General features: G+C 37.0%; 1 protein-coding gene across 1 annotated transcript; it reads right to left on the bottom strand.

Moving 5' to 3' along the window:
* Positions 1–509: 509 nt before the first annotated feature.
* Positions 510–15,062, bottom strand: LOC105385328 (guanine nucleotide-binding protein subunit gamma-e). The gene is made up of 2 exons (XM_048626739.1): positions 14,919–15,062; positions 510–3,697 (listed from the first exon to the last, which is right to left on the bottom strand). The coding sequence occupies exons 1-2, from the start codon at positions 15,029–15,031 to the stop codon at positions 3,592–3,594; spliced, it is 219 nt and encodes a 72-aa protein (XP_048482696.1). The 5' UTR covers positions 15,032–15,062; the 3' UTR covers positions 510–3,591.
* Positions 15,063–27,820: the final 12,758 nt, after the last annotated feature.

Genomic DNA, 27,820 nt, shown 5'->3' on the forward strand with positions numbered 1-27,820 from the left:
CTCAGACTCGGACTCGGTCGGTTTTTAACCCCCGACGGAAAAAGGGGGTGTTATAAGTTTTACGTCTGTATATCTGTGTGTGTGTGTGATGTGTGTATCCGTCTTTGCTAGCGTAGCTCCGAAACGGCTGAACCTATTTACGTTTTTATTTTTTTAGGGCTGTAGTTAATGTTACCTCAAGTATTCTTAGCCATGTTTCATGAAAATTGGTTCAGCAGTTCAAAAGTTATGCGACTTATAAATGTTGAATATCGGGAGTTTTTAATGTTGGTTAAGTTGGCAATCATCTCGCTGGTTTCTACCATATAAGCTTAGGAAGGCAGTTTAGACCTTGGGGATTTAGACAAAGGTTCCACTCGAGAGAGCCAGGTGCAGGTACTGACACCCCCACAGAGAATAGAATAGAATACCATATAGGCCGCCGCTTGACCACAGCCGTACTGACCATAAAATATTAATGTTCAGCAAATACTTCATTATGAATAAATGTTATGAATAAAATGCATGAGTTTTATATTTTCATTTATTTCAGTGATTACTGATTACATGTTATTAATAACATACGATACCTTACAGCTAGTGATCCTAAAAAAATCATTTCCAATATCACCTTATCTATCCTGGTTATTAAATTTGGATTAGCCCCTTTTAAAATTACTATTTATTTCAGTAGCTTATTGATTATTTAATATTTGAATATTCAAATCTAACACATTACATACGTTAACGACTAAGGTGTTAGAATTTTGTGTTAGATTTGAATAAAACTTCAGTGAAAATTTAATTAATTTAAGAAATACTATGGAAACGCAATCTTTGGTGTGTAACATAATAATACAGTTAAAGTAAATCATTCATAAAAGTAAATTACACAAAACATAAATAAAATTTTAATCCTGAAATAGTCTTGAAAATGTCTTGTGTGCTTTATAATAACTTCGTGATGATGTTAAAAAAAAAGTTTTTTAAATTTATAAAACCGCCAGAAAATCAGGAAATACTTAACTTTACTAATTATTTATATACGTTTATTTTATCTAAGATTAAACCTCTGCATAGCATTTTATGTTATAGATTAACAAACAAGTTTGACATTTTTACTTAATATTTAATTTAAACTAAATCTACTTTTATCGACTAAAATAGCTAATTTTAAAACTATCGTAGCTAAAGAGTAAAGTTTATTTAAATAATAATAATGATGAATGGTGAATTTTAGGCATTAAGGTCATAAATAGTGTAAAATAACGATAAGACCAGGAATGTTTTCAAGAAGTTTTAAGGATGAAAAAATACTGACGTGGTTCTTGAGTAAAACTATACACGAATTGACATAGGCATAATAATGTGGACCGATTCACGTGAGAATACCATGCAAGCTTGTAACGTAACACGAGTCAAGACTGAATAAAGTTCATTTTTGTGTCGGGTATTCACACATAAAACGGCCTCTACCATTATTTTATTCTTATTTCACTTTACGAAATGAAATTTTTAACATTTGATTTATTGTCAATTTTGAGATGATTTTTGTATGTATCCAGAAATTTCTAATGATGAAATAATGAAAATTATTTTCATGTAGGTAGGTACATTGGATTTTTTCACAGCCAGAATGATTTTTTTCTCATTTCTAGATATGACAAAGAAGAAGGATCGTAAGTTTAAAGAGACATTTAAGTACTAAAGGTTAGAATTTAAATTTAAACTATGTTGTCTACAGTGCATTAATTTATAATTCACTATTTAAGTATTTGGATTTTAGCGAATCCCTTTTATTGGAGCATTAGATTAGTAGAACTACGAAGATTGAAGTACTGATGCGTGTTTTACTATAAACACTGTCCGTAACATTTTGTTTTTACTCAAAAACGTTTCAGCACCTCAATTCTAGAAATCTTAAAGATATTTTTAACGAAGTTAAGTAGGAAACTACGATAGTTTGCTTTAATTTTAATGAAAATTCAAATTATGTTTTTATTTATAATTTTGATTGCCTACACATAGCGTATCGCAGGTTGGACACAAAAAACTGGCTGGATAGCTTGGAATAAAAAAATAAATCTGGCTGGTGTCAAAATCAACTGCCATGTAAACCCAAAAAAGAACAGGCTTTATGTTTTTAATACAATTTAAAGAATTTTGGGAATATAGAAGTTAGATTTTCTAAGAAGATTTACAACTGACAGTTAAAATTCCAAGTCTACTTAAGTCGTCATTAAGCTGAATTTAAGTACGACTCAAGTGAAAAATCTAACATTCAGACTTCGCAGGGAGTAAGTAGTCAAGCGTTATTACTATTTATAATGGCACTGCTGAATGTACCTGTTTATAAAAAAGTTTTCTTAACTGCTTATCAATTACTTCGATTTTCAAACAAAATTTAATCGCTTTATAGCGTACAATTATTAATTCTTAACGTTAGTTTTTTACTAATCTAAGTTATCTCAATCGTTCATTATTTCCATCTACTATGCATTATTGCCATTTTTTTACATTACCTTTTTTCCTCGTCTAACCTCCGCGATACAGCAAATAGTTGTTAAGTTGTGATATATGCGATATTGACCCTTAAAATTATAGTTTAATTTCATTTTAAATGCCAAAAAGTCCCGAGCTCAAGGAATTTTGGCATTTAATTTAGTTTTTTTATAATAATTAATATTAGTGACAAAGTCGATGCTACGTTTAAACTAATATTTTATTTTCAAACTAGCCTGATTGTTTATTTTAATATTTTTAAACTACTGTTATTTAAATTTGTGTTTAGAGAATCCATCGCAGGTCCATACAAATCGAGATGAGAAAGGAAGTTGCTTTTTTGTATGGAAATGCATGGGTTCCTGGAAAAAAAGATGCACACACAGACATTTTCAAGACCTTATCAGTTTTCTAACACAATTAAACGTTAAATATTACAAACCTTTCCAATTTAACTCGTTCAAAGTTTATTTTAAATATTTTTTTTTTAATTTTATTCGCAAAATTCACTATTTACCTTCCCGTTTTACATATCTCTACCGATAGTTCTGTGACCAAAATATTTTATTACTAGAAATACAAAATTTAACGTATTTACAACATTTTTTTAAAACGTTTAACAAAACATTCATAAGTACATACTTGCGTCACGCACAGTCACCATGTACATACTTTACAGTATCTAGGTATTTATGATTATAATATTAAATAAAAATAAAAACGACTAGAACTTTCAATGGAAACGGAAAATTGATTGCATTTTACATTAAAAATAAATGTTTGAAAATTATTGCGAAGCTGTACTTGGCTTAGCCTTACATGTTTAAAAACATACGTCTACATTACTATTTCATCAGAAACATATTGTCTGGCAGTTTTGGTACCATCCTTCCGCCTGTTTCCCCAAATACTTATCTCCTTCCATTATGAAAATCAAGATTCTTTATTTAAAATCAAGTGTTACCAACTTGAGCAATTGTTTTTTCCGCGCCGTTTCTAGGCGGCCAGCTTCAAATGTGAGAACGTAATTTTCGAATTTAGAATAAGGATATTATGTCTTGATATTATTTTCAACTTTATTTTTTTTTTTTTTATGTTTGGCCAGCAGCATTACATGATGATGCATTTTCCTTTTTCAGCCCACGGGTTGTTTTTCTTGTCCGGGGCGTGTATGAGCGGGTCGTTCTTCTCATTCTCCTCCACGTACTCTCGCATCCTGGAACAAGAACAATATATGGTAAGAATACTATTTACAGCATTATTGTGTTGCCTTGACATTTTATTTGTGGTTAAGTTGCTAGTTAGTCAACTCAGTGTGTAGTTAAGACCTAGATTCCATAAGTAGTCATTTTTTACCTACATAAATTATAAGAAAGGTTTAGTTATTAACTAAACTAAAATTTAAAACACTTCTCAACTGAATATTTTGCTAAGATAGTTGTTAAGTACGTCTTAATTTTAGCCGACTCTAACATCTGATGCCGTTTCAAAAAAAATCAACAGGAACGAAAACACTTGCAGCAAACAATCACAAAACACCGTATGTTTTAGAAGCAGACAGTAAGTGGGGAATCATAGAATTTCCATAATCGATAAGGGAGGCCCGACTTCCGTGACTTGTCGACCCTAGGGGGGAAATAGGACAGTGAGGAAACGAGATGTGACGAGTTAAATGATGATAGGAGAGACAGAGACAGCTACAAAAGAAACAGCTTGATGATACGATGTATTATCGAAGCGCTGGATGGTTGCTCTAGCTGGGCAAAAAACGAACGCAGTGGAGCCATCATGTAATTATTATAATTATTTAATTATTTAAGATTGTAGTGTTATACATTAAGTACAATAATATAATATTCGTATTAACAACCATTTTTTGTATATTAATACAAGTGGTTTGTGTAAAATATATTTTTCTTAAAATAGAGTGTCCACGGTCATAAATTAATGATTATCATGCTTAGCACCGTCCAGCTAAGTGGACAGAAATGCAGCTTCTTCGTACAAAATGTGTAATAATTTTGAAGTCAGATCAAGTTACTAAGAGGAGTTCATTTTAGCAGCTTTATACTCTTAAAAGGATGATTCAGTAATATATATTTTTATGTATAAATATACTATTATACTTGCACCACAACTACCTCACAATTGTATATAGACTCTCTTCCATCCAAAGTTTGACTGGTAGAGAATTCTATATGCAATAAGGCCGCCTCTTTGTACTGCTTTATTTATAGGGTTTGTTTTTTGGTGCAAATAAAGTGTATTGTATTGTATTGTATTCACGCTACACCGTGTCTCGACCGGGCCGTGCCGGGGCACTTTTGTCTGAAGTTTCATACCTGATAGTGGCTCGGCCGTGCCGAACTTCATACACCGTGCCCCGGCCGGCCCGGCCTTTATACAGCATTAATATTTTCCACATAAATAAAAATTATGAAAGAAAGACAACCAAATGGCGTAGTGGTTAGTGACCCTGACTACTGAGCCGAAGGTCCCGGGTTAGATTCCCGATTGGGGCAGATATTTGTTTAAAACACAGATATTTGATCTCGGGTCTTAGATGTGCCCGTAAAATGGCAATAGACGCGCCCCCTATTACATTGGGACTAACATAACACTGGCGAAATTTGGGTGCAGCAATGCACTTCTGCCTACCCCACAAGGGAGTAGGTACAAGGTGTGAGTGTTTGTTTTTTTTTGTTAATAAAAAATATAATTTTCCCTTTCTTTTGCAACTTGCGCTAAAACAGAACACTCGCTTTGCATCCGTCAATCCGTCCCACACCCATTCCGAGCCCAATTATGGCTGCTGCTAAAGCAATAACTCCCCGCTAAGATAATAACATTTTTATGGCTCATTTCGCTAAGGGTGTCGCTACACTTCTGTATGCGGTGACGTTACGAAGCTAAGACTCTATATAGTACGGGTTATGAAATTTATGTAAATGAAAAAGTTTACATTTTCTCCTTTTACCTGCGTACATTATCTGTCAAAGGTTTCATGATAGTTTCCGCTAGAGGCGCCACCAGGTATCAAACCTGCTAAATAAGCTCAGCTGTGATAAAAGTTAAATATTCGTACTCGTGAGCGAGCGAGATTGGTTTCTAAGGGGTTTTTCAGAGTCACTCAAACAATTAGTTAGGAATTAGGATCCACTTCCGTTTTCACGACTTTGTGGTTGGACTGTACGTGGTATAATTTACTTAGGTAACTTAATTGGATACTGTTGACCCAAGTAACAGTAATTTTAATAGTAACAGTAATTTTAATAGCAGTAAGTAATGTTAAACTAACACCTATCTATAAGTAGAACCTATAAGTGTATACTTAATTTATTTGTAAAACCTCTGAAGCTGTCTGCGATAAAAATGAAATACTTACCTACTTAGGTAATGTTATGTACCAACTTACTTAGCCTGTACGAAACGTATATTCATTTTAACAGTTTACCCTGAGTACTTGCACGAAAGATGCCTGGCTACCCATAGCACAGGGTATCCTAGTTTGGGAGCCAGGAACCAAAATGTATACCTACTTATGGCAAATAAACGTATTTCATTTTCATTTTTCACTCCTAGTACGATACTACTACATTTTATATTTTCCGAAAACATGGGTTTCGTACGTTTAAACACGAGCTTCAAAAGCTTTTGAATCTACAATCAATTATGATTTTCGTTATTTGAGAGCAAAATTTATACAAAGTACTAATTTATGGACAGATACAATATCCATTATGCTCCAATACAATACCAAAAGGTATTAGGAGATGGTATCTAAACGTGCCGTCATTGCTAACAAATTGAAGAGTTCTTTTAGCACCTTTTTTGGAGCATGAATTAACCGTGTTTCTGGAAGGCTCTAATTACAGTGATGGCAGAGGAAACCTGCCTCCATTGATTAGGCGATAAAACGAGCTTTTGACACTATGCAGCGTTTTACTTTGACGACCGAATGATGTAGTGGTTACTGGCTAGAGGTCCTGAGTGCTGTACTGATGGTCTCGACTTCGATCCCCGGCCGTTGTTTAAAGGTAGAAGATAGATTCTAGATGTGTATCCTAAGTGTTATGTACTTATTCTAAAACGGCGATATGGTTCGCAACCTGTCACATGTGCTGCGAAAAGTGGGTGGCTCGCTTGTGAGCCACCTCTGACTACCCTTTCGTATTTGATACTGCTCTTGTTAACTAAAAAGTGCTTTTCTAACTGTTTGAAAAGGCCAGTTAATGGGCCCAGACTTTCATCCGTTTTATACAGATGAGGGTCAAAATTAAGTTGGGTCCTATTCTTGTAGGTATATGTATCTATTCCGTAATGTGTGAATATTTTTTTTAGGAAAGGACATTTGAGTGTATTTCCGTTTTTTACCAGGGTACAGGTTACACCCTGTACCATGGGTGACTGTTTGTAGTAAGCCGAACAAATAATTATAAATAAGCAAAATACGTGAAAATTATACTGTTAAGGCCCGCGCGGGGCGCGGTGCGGGACGCGGGGCGGGAGCCCCGCACACCGAAGAACAGCCAGCATCGGAGGCACTCGGCCATTACCCTTCGCGATCTTATAGCGTGCACATCCTAATTTTCTATTAATTATTTGAATACATACAAGTCTTCATACAGTCCACTCTTTTATTTAAAGTTCCGACATTAGGGACCCTAGAACAATACTATTAAAAAGTAGCTATACCTGCAGCAAGAGAAAATGATTATGAACTTTAATAATTTAGGTATTTAATATTTTTTAGGCAACATAACATAATACATAATGCGTAATTACCTCGAGGTAGGTGGGTATGTACATAGTAGAAATTTTATAAAATAATATATCGCACCTTTAGTACAGTAATGACCTAATTAAAAAAACCGACTTACTAAAATTGACTAAGTAATTTTTCACTAATTTGCCTCTGGTGTCTAACTTTTTAAATTCATGTTTATGGAATTTGGTACACATGTACTTAGATATATTGAGCTTTAGTTTTCACTACAAAAACAAGCAAAAAATAATAAACATATTTGTTTATAAAAATTGGGGTTGAAAAAACTCTTTCGAGTTCGGTCAATCTTCACAAAATATAATTATGTGTTTGGTGGCATTTTCAGGTTTAGGTCACTATAGTATTAATACCTGACAATATTTTTCAGACTATTTCAGAAGGCGTCATTATAAAAAAAAAACCACATGCACATTGCGCTCAGCCATACAATCATACCGGCGGGATATTTGACTAAATCAAGACAAACTAAACAGCCAAATTCTTAAAATAATTATTGAAAAAGAATACTATTTTGAAATAAGCATTAGCTAAGTACAAAAAATGATGAACAATAACCCTCAAAATATATTTTACACGAGTTCGTGACTTAGCCAGGAGCAGATGGCAGTCGGGGAAAAGGCATAAAAAAGGAATAAAAGAAAAAAAAGGTCCTTCTACAAAACTGATCCAGTGAACCGGGATAAAAGTTTCTAACTCTTCATAATTTCACTTCGGATATCTTTTGAATCTGTTTTTCAGTTCGGAATACTTAGATGGAGAAATGAAAAATTTTCACTAATTTGTGGTAACATAAGTTTTTGATAATATTTACTCATCTCATTACTACGTGGTAGGTACTTACAGTCCATTTATAAAGTCATGAATTGTTTGAGATCGTATTTAATCGATCTTTTATATTTACTTAAGGACAAATCCGTTAAACATCCACAATCAATCGGTATTTTAATTTTAAAATGTGTGTAAAAGTAAGTAAATAACTGATGATCATAAAAAGTCTTAGCAAAATCGCAATCTTTGATGTCAGGACTTTATAGTTTGACTGTAGCTGTGACGCTATGTTGAATATAGAATGTTTTCACTTATTATTTCACCTAAAACGTAACTGTAGGTTATAAAACAATATCAAAACATGGACAGAAAACAATCACATCAGTAGGGCGATCACGAAAAACAGAGCTAACGTATAAAATCGAATGCGAGTGCGACTATCGAATAGTCGAAGTGCTGTCAACCTGTCAACAACAAAATGGCGGTGTATAGATTTGCGAAAGTTTGACAGCTATCATTCCATAGGTCATTCTCAGAATAATATTATGTACTATGTGGTAATTCTATTCGAAAGGTAAAAAGTGTTCGAAAGTGCTGTCAAGTTGACAATAGTCGCACTCGCATTCGATTCTATACGTTAGATCTGTTTTTCGCGATCGCCCTACAGTTCTTCTATAATGGTTGTGTTCTAAGGTCTGAATCAATGAAAATTTATTTATCATTGAGCCAAAGGGATCAAAGTTACCCAAAGGGTATCGGAGAGAAATGCTGATGATTGAATGATAAATCGCTTTCTTATTTTCACTCATTTATAAATTCTTAATTAAAATTAATAAAACGTTGGTCGGGTACTTTGCTAAGAAACGCGAAGCCATGGATTAGGTTCCGGGTAAAGCTATTCAATACCCGACAAAAATAAGGGGTGTTATACGGGTCTATATATCTGTGGTAGCGTAGATCCATAGCGGCAGAACTGTTTTTTTATTTGTGTTTTTTTTGGGTTCATAGGCAGTTATAGCTCATGTATAATGTAATGTTTTTGGGTCATAGCTATTATTTAATAAAAATCGGCTTAGTCGGTCAAAACGAAATGCGACTTTTAGTGTTGAATTTCGGGCGTTTATAATGTTGGTTGGTCGTTTAGTATAATTCTGCATATCCATAAGGCAATCAACGCGAACTTATATGAACAGAGGTGAAATGTGTATTATTTTTAGTTACAATTTTACATGGTTTTCGCGGAATAAAAACATCGTTAGGAGCCTTCTTCCCCTGTGTTATTTGGCCAAGTGTGAAATGGCCAGAAAACTGGCATGAGCCCAATTGTAATCTGCCATAAGAATTGTATCATAAAGAATTTATCGCATGTATACATACTGACGTCAAGAAATGGGAGTGTCGCAAGAAAAAGTGTTACGCATTTATGTCTTTAAAAAAAAAGTATACTAAAAATAAGTATTATTGAACCGGGATTTCTCAACACAAGTAGTAAACCACTACTACCTATATACAAAAATATTACTTAATTTAACTTAACATTTATAATAATTGAAAATCTTGCGGTGAAGCCCCAAAAAATATTTATTTTTTTATAAAAAATATACTTACTTACTGAATAATAAAGAAAATTATACATTCGCATAATGTATCTGTGTTTCTAGAATGATATCAAAGAATTCGGTAGATACATTTCATATATTTATTTCTCTCTGGGTATCGTTCCAGGCCTAATGTAATAAAACCCGGGTGAATAACATCATATTGTACAGTTGGTTTTCCAGGGGTTCCGTACGTAAGGATTCAGCTATTTTCCTTGTTATTAATTAGGCTGCGTTGTTAGTAGACTATGGTAAATGAATATCATCATCAGCCAATAATCATCCAATGCTGGACATTAGGCCTCTCCCAAAGAGCGCCACAACACTCGGTTCCCGACCTTCCTCATCCAGCCACTACCGGCTACCCGCCTAAGGTCATCACTACTATAATAATGATAATAAATGTATAGTTGCAAAGTACATAATTTTCTGACGAATTTCCTCATTTTTAATTGTATTTAAGTATTTGAAATTTACCATCTATTTATTGCTTGACTACTTATATTTGTGTAAGAAATTTTGTCTCAAACCATTGAAAATGAGAAAATTCATGGAAGAACCCCAAAAAACACAATAAGAACGAAGTCTTCAAAGGAAGGACATAACAACCGTCTCATTATAATAATGTTCAGTACTCCAGTTTATGCTAAACATATTTATTTAGCAGTGCCTTGAGCAAAAAAAAGATAATATTTCGTGAGAGCAGATTTTAACACAGAAAACGGAATGGCTGTTTTAAGTTACATAGGGGGGTAAATTCAGGACTGGGCGAGATCATGCGTCGTAATTTATCGAAATTATTGTTTTATTGTGTTATATGTAAAAACAATAGCACGCAGATCCATAGAGTTGGATAAGTTAAGGGTGTAATTTAGGTGATATCTCTAAGCAATAAGGTCGTTGCTATTATTCTATTATTTAAGGGGGTGATAAAGGCTAACTAATAACAATAATTGGAAATAAATCATAACTTCTAGACTAGTAAGATTCTTCTTTAACCGATTTAAATAAAATAATATAACGCACTGAGGACCAATGCCATATTACCTACTACTTATAAGTAGGTAAAGTCAACTGCATAAGTAGCTGTACACTTTTGTACCTTGTCAAACTCAAAAACTGCCTATTCAAACATTGACAGTTGGTTATGTAGTAGTTTGACAAGGTACAAAAGTGTATAGCTACTTATGCAGCTGACCGTACACGTATGGCTTGAATGTCTTCAGTTGAATCGAATGACACATTAAAATAAAATGAAAAATGTCGTAAATGTACTAATAACACACACAATGTCATTCTTACACTCATTGAGTTTGAACAGAAAAAATGATTTTCCAATCGATTAGGTATTTGGAAAATCAATTTTGTAAATTATCTTGTGTTAAAAATAATACCTAACTGTGGCCTAACTTGTAAGGTTGTATGTTTTAGTGTGGAGATGCATGGCCCCTTAGGAAAAACGAAGTTTAAGAACTGCGCTAAAGTTAGTGCGCTTATTATGTTTGTAAATTATGCCTCTCGGCGAAGTAAATCTAAATTGAATCGCGTGGGGGTCAGATATCTGCGTGGCAGGCAGTACATATTTGTTATCAAAAGGATTTGCGCCTGTTATTATCAGGCTCTTTCATTTAAACCTTTAATAAAATAGGAGGAAAAAGTCGGCTCGTAAAATTACAGTAAAAGCTTAAATTATTCTCGTGTGATGAAAGATTTTATAGCTGGCTTACTCCTAACAGTTATTGCTGAGATGAAAGCACGGAAAAAAGTGTTTGGGTAATTAATAAATTATGGAAGTAAGACGACCGAATGGCGTAGTGGTTAGTGATCCTGACTACTGAGGCGAAAGTCCCGGGTTCGATTCCTGGTTGGGGCAGATATTTGTTTAAACACAGATATTTGTTCTCGGGTCTTAGATGTGCCCGTAAAATGGCAATAGGCCCGCCCCCTATTACATTGGGACTAACATAACACTGGCAAAAAGTAGGTGCAGCAATGCACTACTGCCTACATTAGTACAAGGTGTGAGTGTTTGTAAAGTAAGACACAAGCAAGCCACCCACTTTTCCCTGAATATTTATGCTAACGTGATAGGTCGCGAAATAATGATACTATTAGTTATTATTCTGTGGTACTTATTATGTTAAAAATTATGACATGATTACGTCTATGGCATCATAATGCATTCCAGAAAAGTCATGAGTTACATCTTGCTTGTTGTATAAAGTAACTAGGTACCTACTGTGCAATTGTGCATGTAGAATTAACTCGACTGGATTGCATCATCGAATCTGACGTAACTTGTATGGATCTGACAGACTTTTGGCAAGCGAGCGACGGATTGTCAATACGGTACCTTAAGGTAGTACGATAGCAGGTCTCAAGTTACCTTAATGCAGGTAGAACGGAGTAAGCAATAGTTGCTCTTAAGTATAAATAGAATATGTAAGAACGAAATATTCGCCTATTTCCTAAAGTAGTAATACTATACATACAGCATAATACAGTTGCAAAATATATTGTAAGACAGAAATAAAACGGGGCCATGCTAACATAGTTCGACGTTCTTTATGATAAACAAACTCATCCAAAATAACTGATAAATGTTTACGCATATTCATATAAACATAGCCATGAATTATGAAGTTTTACCATTACCATACCATTATGATTAAAATGCACTTTTATGATAGGGCCGATGGCTATGATTACATTTATATATTGTTATAAGTTACATTTATAAAAATGTTAATTTATACCTACTTACCTTATGCTTAATTAATTTCAGTAATATTTTAAGAGTATTAAAAACATTAAAAGAGAAACATAACAAAGATAACGTTGGAGGAAGGAAAATGTAAACGTTTTGCATCCAAATTATTTGAAATTATTTGTACGGATATCTACAATTTCATTAATGTTATTCTCCTATAGATATGTTTGCTTTACATTGCCACTTTAATGACAAAATCTCTTTCAAGTAGAGTTTTGAAATGAACATGTTATAGATATATATAGATATTTATTTATGTATGTATTGTATTATTACATATAAGGTCTAGGTATATAATTATTAATAGCTATGTAGGTTTAAAGTATTTATATATGTTCATAATATATTTAAGTATTATTGTATGTAGGTATTTACACATTGTTCATAGTAATTATGTTGTATTTTCTCTTGTCTTGTCACACGTTACCCCTTTCTTTATACTTTATATTTCCTTTCAATGTGGTTGTCTGGAAGAGATTACTTTTAGTAATAAGGCCGCCAATTGTACCATTTTTCTTTTCTATGTTTGTGATACTATTTCGTTTTGTGTGCAATAAAGTGTATTTTATCTTTATCTTTTATCTTTATGTTAGACAGGATTACAAACAGATATATTGATACCCGCCTTCTAATTTGTTACTTTGTTTCCGTAAAGGTTGGTTGCCTGTAAGAGGTTTTTCTTGGCGATAAGGCCGTCTATTGTGTTCTATGTATGTTTTTGTATGCCTGATTTAGGTTCTTTTCAATAAAGTAATATAAATACATTCCGATGGTTGAGATTGTCTCCGAGCATGCTTGAGCTCTTGGAGGTCATCGCGATCCGTCAGATAATCGCATTTGTCTCGTCAGATTCTCCCACAATAAGTGCGAGATAACAGTATGCCATTATTGTGTATTCACTGTGCGACGGTGGCACAGTAAACCAGCGAAGCGGCGCAGCTAATGAGCCATAGACACCGGCCATTTGAAGAAAAAATTTATTAATAATAGCCACCTTCATCATTATTATTAAGTTTATAGGTAAGTACTTTTACTATCCCGGGCTCAAGTGGCGGTTATGATAGCCAACCTACGATAGTAGAGTGCATCTATAAAGTTATGAAAACTGAAATGGATCCTATAACTAATTGTTAATCCGGTATTTATATTTAGGTACCTATAACCTTTTTGATATTAACAATCGATAGGTATTGCGTTTTTAACGTGTATTAACTTTAAGTAAATATCTAATTGAAAATAACAAAAAGTCTTTGCAAAACCGTACACTTTATTTTCATGACTTTATAGATGGGCTGTACCTACCATGAAGATGAAGGTTTTAATTTTTATGGTGAAATAGGTACACTGTTAACCGTTGATCAAAAATAGTAGAGGCTTGTTGAGGCTTGAATGTCTGTTTGTGTTCACAACGGATGACCTGATCAAATTTTCGGATTCTACCTACCTCGTAGACGCTCTGTAAGCCTCTTGTAAAATGACAGTTACCTACTGCTATAAATGCCCCCAGAGTAAACTAGTGGGGGACAAAACCACAACCAACCACGACCAACCAAATTTGATGTAATATAATGATGTAATTTGTACGAATCTGACAGTTGTTTGAAAGGTGAGCGACGCTGGTAAGCTTAGCATTGTTACGAGTAATTGACAATGTGTCGGTGGTGGTGTGCTAGCAGCAAGGAAACTCTTCCGGACAGTGGACAGTAGGTGTCACAGGTAATTAATTAAATTAAATTAAATTCTTTTATTTCAGATAACTTGATCCATATTCAGTACATGTCAAAAAATATTCAGTTATTTAAATCTATGCATCAAGTCAATGTATATTCAACTGCAACCGATCCTGAAACATTTTCTTCGAACGAAATGAGCAAAAGCGTGAAAGAGCGACGATGCAACGGGAATTTGTGTGATCAATAATATTGCCAGACGGACGGGAGCGGTCGAAGCCAGTGTAGGTGCAACCTCAGAATATGCACAAACTACCTACCTTATGCACATACCTAGATATTTGATGGTAGATATGACCCAAAAGTTATGTAGGTACTATATTTTATGATTTTGCAATTAATTAAAAATGCATAAATCTTAATAGGAACTTATTAATATGAGCGACCTTGGTTAAGCACTGAATTCAATGACAAACTTTGACTCCATGTCAAAGATCACGAATTTTCATACCATTAAATGTAATTTCCTTGGCCGTAAGTGAGAATGAAATCTGGAATGGCACCCACGAAAACAATTCGACTAAAGCGAACCCGGCATTGCCAGAACACACGGGAAGGGCTCAAAAATAATTAAGACCTCGCGATACACACATGAACCCGCCTAACCCACCGGCTATTAAACAAAATTAAACCTCATTGTCGTGGAAAAAAGCACCATATTCGTTTTAACACATCACTTAGCTCACTCCCGGGATCAGCCTAGTTAAAACACATTACGAATGACGTCATCACGGTGGAATAGCTCAGTTGTTTAAATTTGAATTAGGAATGGAAGGGGTACTCACGCGGAGATGCTTTTTGAGAGCGGCCAGCGTTCCATAGAAGCTTGATACTTCATGTTTTCGATCTGCTTTTTCAATGCCTCCTTATCCATGGCTGCGAGTATACTGGGGTCCATGGCGCAGAATCTGTGGTATAAAACACGCACACATGAGTCAAGAGTGTGTAGATGGCGCGGCTGCGTCTGTGTGCGTGAGGAAGGAAAGGGACAGGGCTAGTTGGATAGTCGTGGCGAAAAGTGCTAGAGTTTTTCGTGAAAATTGTAGGTAGATTCGAGTTTTCTATTACTGTTAAATCGATAACATTTGATTAAAAATATTATTTTGAATCAATTCGTCCAGTAGAGAAGGGTTTAAATCTCAAAAGGGCCAGCCGTTGTAGAAAAAAAACTTAACCTGAAATATTGTGAGCTGCATATTACTTATAGAATATCAAATTAGTCAATCCAAATCAAAAAACGCCGTGCGCCGTTAGTACGTTAAAGGTGCAAGGAAACCTGAATCCTCTCAGAATTACACCCTAACATAATTTTTGATTTCATTTTAATTTTCACCCTTATAATGCACTGCATTATGCAGCACTGGGTGGCCTTGCATGTTTAATTTAAGTTTCTATGTTGTTTTTACCTTGTTTTAGTCATTTAATATTGTTTTTGTTTTTATTTTTTATTTTATTTTATTTTATTTTACATTTAAGGAAAACTTACAGCTATTAATAGTTGGATAGCAATTGAAATGTATAGCTAAAAGCCAATTATCAGTTTTCACTGATACAAAACTTAATAATAAAGAGCACAAGATTGTACACTCATACTTAATTATGCTAACAATAACTTAACTTGATTCTGTTATTAGACTGAAATAGTAATTTAGTACACTACAATATGATTATAACTATCTAAATTTTAACTAATTAACTTAATTAATCAACAGTTAATATAGTGGTAGGTTGTACCTTACTAAATTAAAACAAGTCTAAATGTATACTTACCTACTAAACTCATACATAGAACTTATACATAAAACAATTATACAAAGCAACATGACACAAACAAAACATCATGATTTAAAGATAAGATAGCACTACTACTGCCGCTACGCCAAAGACGATACGAATTTGCGTATATAAGTGGCTTTAACCGTTTCTAAACTACTGCCAAATATATCGACCTCGTTTGAGTTGCAGAGACTGTTAATTGCATTACTTGTTCGTATAGAAAAGAAGTTTTGCCGGAAGTTAGTGCTGCAAGCGGGTATGTGGAGGGTTTTGAATTTTCTGGATGGTCTGGTTGGGACATTAAAGTTTACCATCTGAAGCAGCTCCGGACAATCTACGTAGCCTCTAATTATTTTAAAAAAGAAAATGACATCGGCTACTGTCCTACGGAGTTTAAGAGGAAGGAGATGGAGGCGTTCACAGCGGTGTTCGTAGTCGGTGTAGGGAATCTTAAATTTAAATCCGATGTAGCGTGTGAACTTCCTCTGTATCTTCTCCAGCCTATTAATATAAACCTCGTATTGAGGGTTCCAAATCTGACTGGCATATTCAAGATGACTTCGAACATACGCGCAGTACAGCAGCTTTACAGTCTTCATTGATTTGAAAGGCTTAGAGGCTCGCATGATAAAGCCAAGAGATTTGGACGCCTTACTAACAATATTGTCAATATGCTGGTCAAATAGCAATTTACTATCATAGGTACCTGTCTTACTAATATTTATATTTTAAGAAATTTATGTACTTAACTAACTTTTTATGGACTTACAGTCTGCAATAAATGATTTAATAATAATAATAATGATAGGATAATACTACACAGAACAATCATAATAAAATCTTTTGTGCTATTTTATCAATTTTCTGCTAGTATTAAAACTCCCTTATTAATAAAATACAAGGATATTCATTATTTTATCAGTGCACAATTAAATATTATCTCGATATAAGTTCGTGCATATAAATTAATTCAAATAACATTTAATTTTACACCTTTCTTTCCCCTAAACTCTCACCGTGACTGTACTTGCATACCCCTCTCTATTCCTCAACAGGGGGACCCTGCGCGTGTGTGTGTGTGCATTGCCTATGTGTGTGTGATGCGCGCGCACTACATTTTCAGTTTCTATGACAACCCTTAAAGCATACAAAAGTTGGCTACCGATCTTCAACTGATTTATAGAGCTACTTTATATCTTATAAATAGAGTCTTAAGAATGGTTTTAGTTTGCAAACAAAGGCGTAAAATTAATGAATTAAAGTGTAATGCCGTAAGTTCACATTTTATTCTTAGTTATTCTTTTATAATATAGTTCTGGCCGTATTGTCCTGTTTCTTTGCTCTTTGGAGGAAAAACACAGGACTATTGTTTAAAGGAAAATAATTTATTTCCAGGTTTCATTACGTATGCATGCAATTTTGTGATATTTATCCTCTATTGTCTTTTTTTTAATAAGAAAAAGTTTTCGTGGCTCTGTGTACTTATTTAGGTACTTACTATCCAAATAGGTACTTTCAGTTTGTAACTATGGCATACTTTACTTAAATACTTATTTGTCTTATCTATCTGTCTGTACTTATATAAAATACATTGCAAACACTATATAGTATTATATGAGAAGGTCCTATCGTGGGAGTGGTAGATAGGAAACACACAAACTCAGGGTATACAAACGTTCACTGTATTTCAAGGTTCTTCAGACACGTTATATGTAAGTGAGGCAGTCTTTGCTTACAACTAGGTAATAGTCGCGAAGGGGATGCAAGCGAGCGTGATCCAGCCGGGAATATGGTTTGGCGCCGACTGCCTGCGCGGGCTCCGCTGGCCAGTGGCGCGAGCGGGTGTGCGCGGGGGTGAAGAGTGAGCGCGCGGGACGCGGTATGCGCAGAGAAGCTGCGCGAGAAACGGTGAGGCGGCGTAGGACGCTAACATTTTGGCGCGCGATTGGATTTCGCGGTAAAACTTAGATAGTCATGTTACATCCTCCCCCTCTGATCCGAACTAAGCGCCCTCGCGTTCGGAGTAGCATACTGAGCAGCCCTGGTCCTCCCCCCAAACGGATCGTCGTCCTCGAGATCCTTGACTGTTGGACGGTGGGGTGGTCTGCACGGGCGTTCGTGATAAGCCTCCCCCCTGAACTAGGACAGGTCTGAGGTCGTGGTAGAGCCGAACCCGTGGGTCGTGTTTCCTCAAAGGGTTGGTATGAGGCCTGGCATCGCTGGCGTGGTTCGGTATGACTCGCCTGAACCACGTAGGAGTCTGCCGGTGATGTAAAATTTTAGGTGGATGAGTACCTACCTTTATGCCTGGCCTAATGTGGCCGGTAGTGGTACGAAGTCGGACTGCAGTCTCGAACTTGTACTGACGTGAGGGTGCGTCGCCGAACGTCCAAACTCCGTGTGCTAAGTTTAGCACTATGCCGGCGGTGATGATGGCGTCCCGCCCCAGCGTCGTGCGGGTGTTAGACTCCGGGAACACGAGGAATGAAACTTGAAAAGATCTGCCTCCTATACTTACCTGTGTTGCACCGATCAACGTTCGTTTCAGCTGTCTCGATCCGTCAGCCAGGTACACGGTGTGAGGAGTTTCTTCAAATTTCACCCCCTTGTTGCACATGATGCCGTATAGCATGTTACTCGCTATGCTATGTGTGGCACCTGTGTCGAGCACGGCTGCACCGAGCGCACCGCCAACTTTGATGTTGACCAGTGGGCGCGGGTCGTACTTACCTTGTATTTCGGCGGTTAAAAACTCGTGCTCGCTTCCACTGTTTACTGCATGACCCCGAGGACTCAAGGGAGGGTTACCGGGGGTCGATTCTACAGATACGCGCTTCTTTGTTCTACAGTAATCGACATGATGACCTAGTCTCCTACAGTATGCACAACGCGGCCGTAATCTGGTAGCGCCGTTCGGGCCAGAGGAGGAGGAGGGCGTTGGTATATTATATACTGGTAGGTATGTCTGTCTGTCAGTCAATCTATTGTGGCCTACGGAGGGGTTATTTACATTTATACAGGGCGCCGCACTTGGCGGGTTAAAACAATTATGGGTCGCGGCCGAAGGGTTATGATTTTTATGGGTATCAATCGAGGGGTTATTACTATAAAAATTGCACACCTCGCGACTCGCCTCTTCAACCGCCCTACATTTAACAATAAGCTCATCAACGCTTGAAGCACCTTCACGGGGAATGCGTTTTCTTAGATGGTAACTTAAAAGTCCATAAATTATGTCTAACTTAGTGTCTTCTAATAGCTCGTACGGAAGCTGTGCCAAAAGGGCGCGCACTCGCGATATGTACACATCAGACCGCACTTCATTTTGTTCACTCGAAAATATCGCGCGGAACACTTTGTAGGCCGGGAGTGGAGTGCCGTACATGGCGCGCAGGCGCTGCAGGGCCGCGGCCCAGCCGGCGACGGAGGCGCGCACGCCGCGCCACCACACGGCGGCGTCGCCCTCCAGCAGCATGGGCAGCCCGCGCAGCGCGTGCTCGTCCGACACGTTGGCGCACTCCTTGTACACCTGCACCGCGTCGATGAAGGCGTCCAGCTGGTCCGCGCTGCGGCCGGCTCCGTCGAATCTCGCCGTGCACTTGGCGAACGTCCCCGGCGGTGGCGTCTGGTAGTCAGACGCGGTCGCGCGCGCGGGGGGGCTCGTGCAGGTCCGGGGGTCGCTCGTCATCCTCTCCAAGAGGACGCGGTTGGTCTCGGCGGCCTTGGCGATGGTGTCCAGCAGCACGGAGAGCTGCGCCGCGGTCACGCAGGCGGGCGCGTCGGGCGTAGCGGCGGCCGCGGCGGGGGTAGCGCGCGCCGCGGGGGAGCCGCGCGCCGCGTGCTCGTAGGGCGCGCCGGGCGTGGCGGGAGGGTCGCGCACGGCGGTGGGGGCGCGCGCCGCGGGCACGCTGGGCGCGCCGGGGCGGGTCATCACCGTGGTCTCACCGGTGCGGCTGCGGTCGTCATCGTTGTCGAGGTTGCAACGCCACGCTCGTCCTCTCTTCGGTGCCATAGTTTTTCACGAAGACACTGGCGCACACTTACTATTCGTATCTCCACTAGTTGGGCGCCACTATGAGAACACTATGCACAACAGTGGGAGACTGTGAACACTTTGCACGATGTATAGGTAAGCGTGGTAGTCTTTTGCGTGAAAACAAATTTCCGAAGCGGCGCAAGAGCGAGCGTGATCCAGCCGGGAATATGGTTTGGCGCCGACTGCCTGCGCGGGCTCCGCTGGCCAGTGGCGCGAGCGGGTGTGCGCGGGGGTGAAGAGTGAGCGCGCGGGACGCGGTATGCGCAGAGAAGCTGCGCGAGAAACGGTGAGGCGGCGTAGGACGCTAACATTTTGGCGCGCGATTGGATTTCGCGGTAAAACTTAGATAGTCATGTTACAATTATCAATATTATCATATTTATACATAAAATATGATTTGATTCAAATTTTAAATATCAAAGTGATAAGTGACCTCCACTGTACATGTATAATATAGCAAAACGATTACTATGATTACCTGTCCAAGTACCTCAATAAGTACTAGACCTATTGTTTATTCGATAATTATTCTCCATTGAAATAAAACACCAGGTCAGAATTAATACCATCGACATCTTTTGTTGTGTTCACACCATCAATCTATGTCTAATGGGCTTTAGAAATATTATTTTTCAAAATATACTTACCTACGTTAAACTTATTGATGCACTTTTTTTCTATAAGTAAGTACATCCTAATCCTAATCCTAACTAATATTATAAATGCGAAAGTAACTTTGTCTGTGTGTCTGTCTGTCTGTCTGTCTGTTACTCTTTCACGCCAAAACTACTGAACGGATTTGAATGAAATTTGGTATACATACGGTCTAGACCCTGGGAAAGAACATAGGCTACTTTTTATCCCGGAATTCCCACGGGAAAACTTTTTAAGGCGAAGCGAAGCGCGCGGGAACTGCTAGTATTAAATAATACCTAACACGCTTGAGGAGTCGTGGTCTGGGATCTTCTTCCGGGGCACACCTGATGCAGAAGCCCTGGCTGTGCAGCGTGGTAACGTGCCAGTCTCATGGGTACCTTGGGTCGGGTGTGGCTCGGAGGGGTATTTTTGATTAGTTAGTTATAATATAGTTAGTAAGTATATTTGTATAATTATAGGTAATTAAGTATTATTTTTTTTTTGACGAAACTTCTAGTGGATATAATGCATGTTTGTGACTTCTATGTTTTTATGAATACCTAACATGAACTTCATTCATTAAAGCCTCGTAAGGTTCCGTTTGTACTCCACTGCGTGTTGTGCAAACACTACGCTAACTCCATTGAACTAATATTACCATTGGTTCAATGGCTAATTTTACCTACTCGTAAGTATTTGTAAGAATTAAGGACATCATCAGATCACTAGTAGGTAAGCCATAGCATGTCATAGCGATACCGCGTACGTTTGCACCCTTAGGGTAAGCGTCCACCTGTAGGCGTCATCATCAACAGCAACGGACGCATCGCATTTTAGTAGGTAAGTACCTATTATTTGTATAGAAATTCACACAAGTGCGTTCATCGGCATTTCAAACGCCGTTTCTCCATACGTTAAACGACAATCCGTTTGGGCCGATGCGTACGATATCAATAGAGTAGACCTCTAGCAAGTAGCAAGTCGAACAAAGTACAGTCGCCGCCATAATTCGGCTTCGCACTCTCGCACTCGAAGTTTTACTATAACACCGCCATCTAGTGGGGAACCAGCGAACTAGCTGCAGCGACGCTCGCGGACGCCAATGCAAAACCGCGACCGTGGTAATGAGACCGCGAATATGAACTTGGATTGTGTTCTGCATTTGAAATTTAAGCGCTGTTTGAGTTGTGTTGTTTGTGTGTGTGTGTGTGTGTGTGTGTGTGTGTGTGTGACGATCGCATTGTGCATTGGTTAGTGACTCGTCTGAATAGTCTCCTGAGGGTTTGATCCGGGGCTAGGTCAGATATTTTTTTTAAGTAGGTAGTAACTTAAGTAAAATATTATTTTCAATAACCACTCTCTTTTCCAGTATGGACATATAAACGTAAAACGGTTATTAATTACCGGATGAGTCCAAATATTTCAGTCTTGGTTCTCGCGGCGTCTGGGATGTTTCAAGCAAGTTCAAGCATCCACTTTTGTTTCTGATGACCTGTCAAGATTCAAGATACCGCCACACGAAGGCGACTTCAGCTTGACAAAAAACTAATGAGAGCTGCCAATCGGTGCGTTTAGTGCAGCAAGATTTTTTCAAATTCAAATTTCAAATTCAAAAATATTTTATTCATGTGAAGCTTACGACTAAGGTACATGCTTATGAGCCCCAAGCTAGAATGTAGCTTATGTGGGCAAACGCTCATATAAAGTTTCAATGTTATAAGTAATTTTAACAGTTAAATTATGTTATGTAGGTTTTAACTAAGATGTAGTTTAACACAGGTAAGTATGCATATGCCATGATATACAATCACATAGGTACTCTAAAAATAACACGGTATTCAGAAAAGTAATAAATTATAACGACTGAACAAAAAAATGTTTAAGTACTTTTTTTTTCTTATGGTTATTGAAAGGTTTAACATTTGAGACATCTGTTGGTAATTGGTTAAATAATTTAGGCACAAGATAATTTTTGGTTCTAGACCCATACACATTGTTGACGCGGGGTACCGAGAGCCGTCCCGCACGTCTTGCACTACGCTTACAGGTGAATTTTATTTTATATTTGTCCGACCAATATTCTTCTTTAATTATCTCTAAGTTAGCTTTTTTATCTGCGGGTATTATTTTAAATTTTCTATATAGGTGATCGTACTGTCCGTTACATTGTTTTCGTGTATTTTTATCCAATAATAGTTTTAAGAATCTAGTTTGTAAGTTAGTTATTCTATTTAGGTAGGTTTTAAATGTAGTACCGTACGTACCTACAGCATATGATATTATGGAGTCTACTAAAGCGTAGTACAAGCAGTGCAGGACAGATCTCGAAACCCAGCGTTTAAGTTGGTAGAATTTACATAATGTTAATCTAAGATAATCAACAATTTTGTTGATATGATAATTCCAATTAAATCTGTTATCTACGATGACTCCAAGGTACTTACAGGTAGGTACCTGTTCTAGTTGAGCGCACGAGCACGTAATACTATTTTTTAGACGATCGTGTAAACAGTCGTAGCTGTGTCCTTTTATTGATATTAATGAGTTCTTATCTGATCTGGTATAACTGGAGTGAATATGCATTATATTAGTTTTAGTTGCGTTTAACAGTATACCGTTATCATGCGCCCAGGCGGTAATGTTATTAAAGTCCTCTTGGAGTGCTGATTGAATTGTTCCTAGGTCCTTATCTGCGTACATGATACATGTGTCGTCCGCAAACATGAATATTTGACATTTTTTTACAACATTGACCATGCTGTTGACGTGCATTATGTAACACAATGGGCCGGTCACCGACCCCGTCGCTACTCCAAACCTGACGTCGCCGCACTCGCCAACATGCTCCGCTATTTTGACATGTACTTTACGGTTATTAAGATACTCTTTAAGGGTCAGCAATAGGTAATCGAGGGTTGGCATTGTCATAGAATTATGTAGTAAATGATGCTCTACAGCCTTGAAAAAAATCACACCGGTAGTCGAAGAGTCTAGCTAGGTGCTGAATCATTCGAATTTAAGTAAATGCTTATGGATAACTGTAAATTAAATTCAGAATATGACGAAAAACCACTCCCGTATTGTAACAACTGTGTCGTAATCATCAAGAATTTTCATATGATTCTTATCAAATTATAAAGTTAAAGGCTTGGACTAGGCGCTAAATACCTTGTTTTTTAATAAACATACACTTATTTTGTGTAAATTAATCCCAAACTTGAGCAATTTTTTCCCCTCAAATCTTCATACAAATATCTATGGCGGCTTTCTGTGTTATAAAATCATAAACACAAGTGACGTTTGACTCAGTTGGCCGCTGGCCTCCAAAGAAGGGTCACGTCGGTTTAGGCAGCACTGACAGCTCGCGATCTTATCGTGTACAGATACAAAATCACTGCACATTGGTTGTCATTGCACTTTTTCAACTTTTATGACACCAACATAATTTGATTTGAAATTGAGGAAGCATAATTCTTCCAGTATATTCAATACATTAAATTAAATTAGATAGTGTGCAATATTCTCGTGACATTACAGTCTCGTAAAGGTCTGATGAGGAGCAGGAATATAGCGAATGGATCTAAGTGATGACAATACCCACGAACATTAGGTTAGGGATCAAAAATACAGTCTCTTGGTGCTGGTTGAGGTATGGCCTCGTGAGGATCTGATGAGGGCAGTAACACGGTGGTGGCTCAATTTTATTTCATAGATGTTAATAGCTAAAAGCATCGAGTTTGGGCAGTTTGGGTATGTTTTTCAGAGAGAGAGAAAGAGATTTTATTTTTCCTCTGGATGTGTTAGGTTTACTGGGTTTACTAAGTTCATTCTGTTAATGGCATCAAGTTGTTATGTGTTCATAAGTAATAATTATTTATTAACAAAATGCTGTTGGTTCTCCACGAAAATGTAAAAATAAAAATAAAATAAATAAAAATAAATTCGTAACGTAAAATTGTCAATGACGGAATTTCTTCTATAGACAGTAGCCACAAAAAAAACAAACGATAGATAGCGTGACTTGAAGATAAAGATACATTTATTCGACACATAGACAGCAACAACAAAAAAAATACAGATTTAAAGAAAACAAACACATACTTATACAAAACAACAAAGAAAAAAAAGGATACACATCAAAATAACTGGAAAAAATATAAGCCCCAATTTACTTGTGTGGGACAGGGAGTACCATAATATTTTTTTTGGGTTACTCCCCATCTATGTGAAATATCAGCTTGATATCTTTACCCGTTTCTGAGAAAAAGGGCGGTGACAGACGGACAACAAAGAGATCCTATAACGGTTGCTTTTTTTCTTTTGACGTTAGAAACCCTAAAATTAATTAAAAATATTATGCTGCTACCAAAAAATATTACTTACTTACAGGTATTGAAAAAGCGGTATATACAAATTATAAACAAACAAAAAACCCGACTGCACGCTAAAAATATGAAAACAAGTCCCAATGTTAATGGAAAGTATCGTAGGCGGGGACCAGCAGAGGGTTCACCATTTAGCTGAATGTTACTTAGAAAACGGCCTTGAGTGGCGGTCAAGTTGGTCCCCGCCTGCGATACTTTCCATTAACATTGGGACTTGTTTTCATGTTTTTAGCGTACAGTCGGGTTTTTCGTTTGTTTATAATTGTATTTTTTTATTTGTAACTTTTTAGTTGTTTTTATTTTATGAAATTTTACGTCAGTAGTTCATGATCATTTTTTATTTCAATAATTTTGATGTTGTTATTTAAATACCTTCAATATGCATATTTTTATAATGTGAAAATCAAGCCCTTTCATTTGATACCTTACACGGCAAAGTTGAATTATTATTTTTTCGATCATCACGTTATGTCTTCTAGAGGGCGCTATGTACATTTTAATAGAACGTCACATAGCTTATAACCATCGCGCCATCAATACGCTTCTAACAATACCTCATACATCAAAATCTATCAAGCCGTTTAGGCTACAGGAGGGAACAAAGAAACAGACAAACATACATACATACAATCAAAAAACATTACCCTCCTCTTTCGGCAGTCCGGTAAAAAGGAGTAAGACAGGGGGTCATTCTGAACTTTTGCTCTACGAGTTTTGGAAATTAACTTTGTTGGACATGTGACTGTTTACCATGGAAAACGAATATTTTTTTTCGCGAATTTGCAAATCTCGTAGAACAAAAGTTGTTCAGAATGACCCCTTGAGTCATCCCCTTTTGGCTTAGTATAGCCCTTTTGCGACACTATGTATTTACTTTGCTTTGTCGTCGGGGTTCAGTTGGCTGGAGGATGCCCGAAACTTATTATCTACACTTTAATACTTGTAGTTACCTTTCTACAAGTAAATACCACATTTGTTTGAGAAAGCTAATCGGATTCCGAGTATAGAGTAAAGTGGCACCCCTATTAATTTCTACTCTTTCCTGGTGCCTACCAGTGTAAGTAAGAATTATACTTACTTACCCTAAAATCACCCAAAATGTACTTGAACATAATTGTCAATAAAGTTGGCGAGTAAAAGTTTATCGACCCACTGTGCAAACTTACATGTGTGCGTGTCACTGCGTGTGCTGTGAGAAGAGCATTGAAAACCCAAAATTGGCGCGGCACGTCACCCTGTACGGGCCCTTAAACCAATTATTTACGTTTCCTCTGATACCACAGCTATCCATCGATCTCAGTAGTATGTTGTGTTCTAAGGTGTCGAAGGCTTTTTTAAAGTCAATAAATATAACACCGACATGTTGTTTGTTATTTAAGGCCATATTTATTGCGTTAGAGAAATCCATTAACAATGATGATGTACTTTTGCCTTTTTGAAAGCCGTGTTGTGCGCGTGCGATGACGTCATGCTCCAGTAGAAAGGCAGAGATCTGGCCGGTTATTGCTTTTTCCACTATTTTGTTTAGGCATGATAAGATGGCTATCGGTCGGTAATTAGTAGTGTCTTTATGATCACCGTTTTTATATATGGGTCTTATTATGGATGTTTTTAAGGCCTGTGGATATTTCGATTGTTCAATGAATAGATTAATCATTTTGGCAATAACCGGGCTGATCTCAGCCTTAATTGACTTGAGGTCGATGGCACGGACGTTATCAATGCCGGGAGACTTATTATCACTTAAGTTTGCAATTATCCTTTCAACTTGTGACGCACTTACTTTTATGTATCTCATTGTTACATTTATATCTTTTAAATAGTCTTTTTTATCAAGTAAGTAATTTTTACAGATATGTTTGGATTTTATATTGATAATTTCTTCAGTAAAGGTATGCAAAAAGTTATTACAAATATCGGGCACATTTTGTTCTTTACCCATATAGGTCAATATGACGTCATCAAGTGATTTTTTCTCTTTTCCTAGCCATTTATTAACATGCTCCCAAATTTTCTTATAGTTAGTGCCTGCTTTCTTAATAAGTTCTTTTTTGTAGTTGTTTTTAGTCTTAAAAATAATTTTATGAGTTCTATTCCGCCATCTAGTAAAGTTAAGTCTATTTACCATATTGCTGGGGTCGTTCTTCCAGATTGAAAATAGTCTATTTTTATGTATAATCATATCAGATATTTCTTTAGTTAGCCAAGGACAAGTTAATCTTTTTTCATTTCTTGATAGATATGGTAGTAGCATATCGAATGCCTTCGACTTCAACTACCGTACCACTACCAACACTTAGGGTCACTTTTACCAAACGCTAAACGTATTTAAAATAGTATTTAAATCAATTTTTAAATACATTTTGTACTAACTGACAGACGTTTGACAGGCTACTAAATACGTTTAGCGTTTGGTGAAATTCCACCTTAGCAATTAACATTAGCATTAGTAGCATCCCCCGCCTGTCAAATCTGACATAACTTTAATCGATCTGACAGATGTTTGACAGGCGAGCGACGCTGCTTATGGATTGCATAGCTGTAAGGAATCATCGTATTCGATTTGCTGTGAATGGAAGTGAAGTATTTTTTCTGAACTGGTTCCAAAACTCTAGTTCCAAATATCTACAGGGTGTTGCAAAATTGTTATACTAAGTCGAAACCAAAAAAAAATCCATAGTAAAAGTCACGTGACCAACAAAGTTTCTATGGAAAATTAAAAAAAAAATTCGCGAATTTTCAAATTCTGATTTCAGTTTCGGGCTTAGATAAAACATGCTGCACATGTATGTTTCGGCTTAGTATACCCTTTTTGCAACACCCTGTATACTTCACCTGATGCGTAATATTGGTC

This window comes from Plutella xylostella, chromosome 17 (assembly GCF_932276165.1).
Source record: "Plutella xylostella chromosome 17, ilPluXylo3.1, whole genome shotgun sequence".
Lineage (NCBI taxonomy): Eukaryota > Metazoa > Arthropoda > Insecta > Lepidoptera > Plutellidae > Plutella > Plutella xylostella.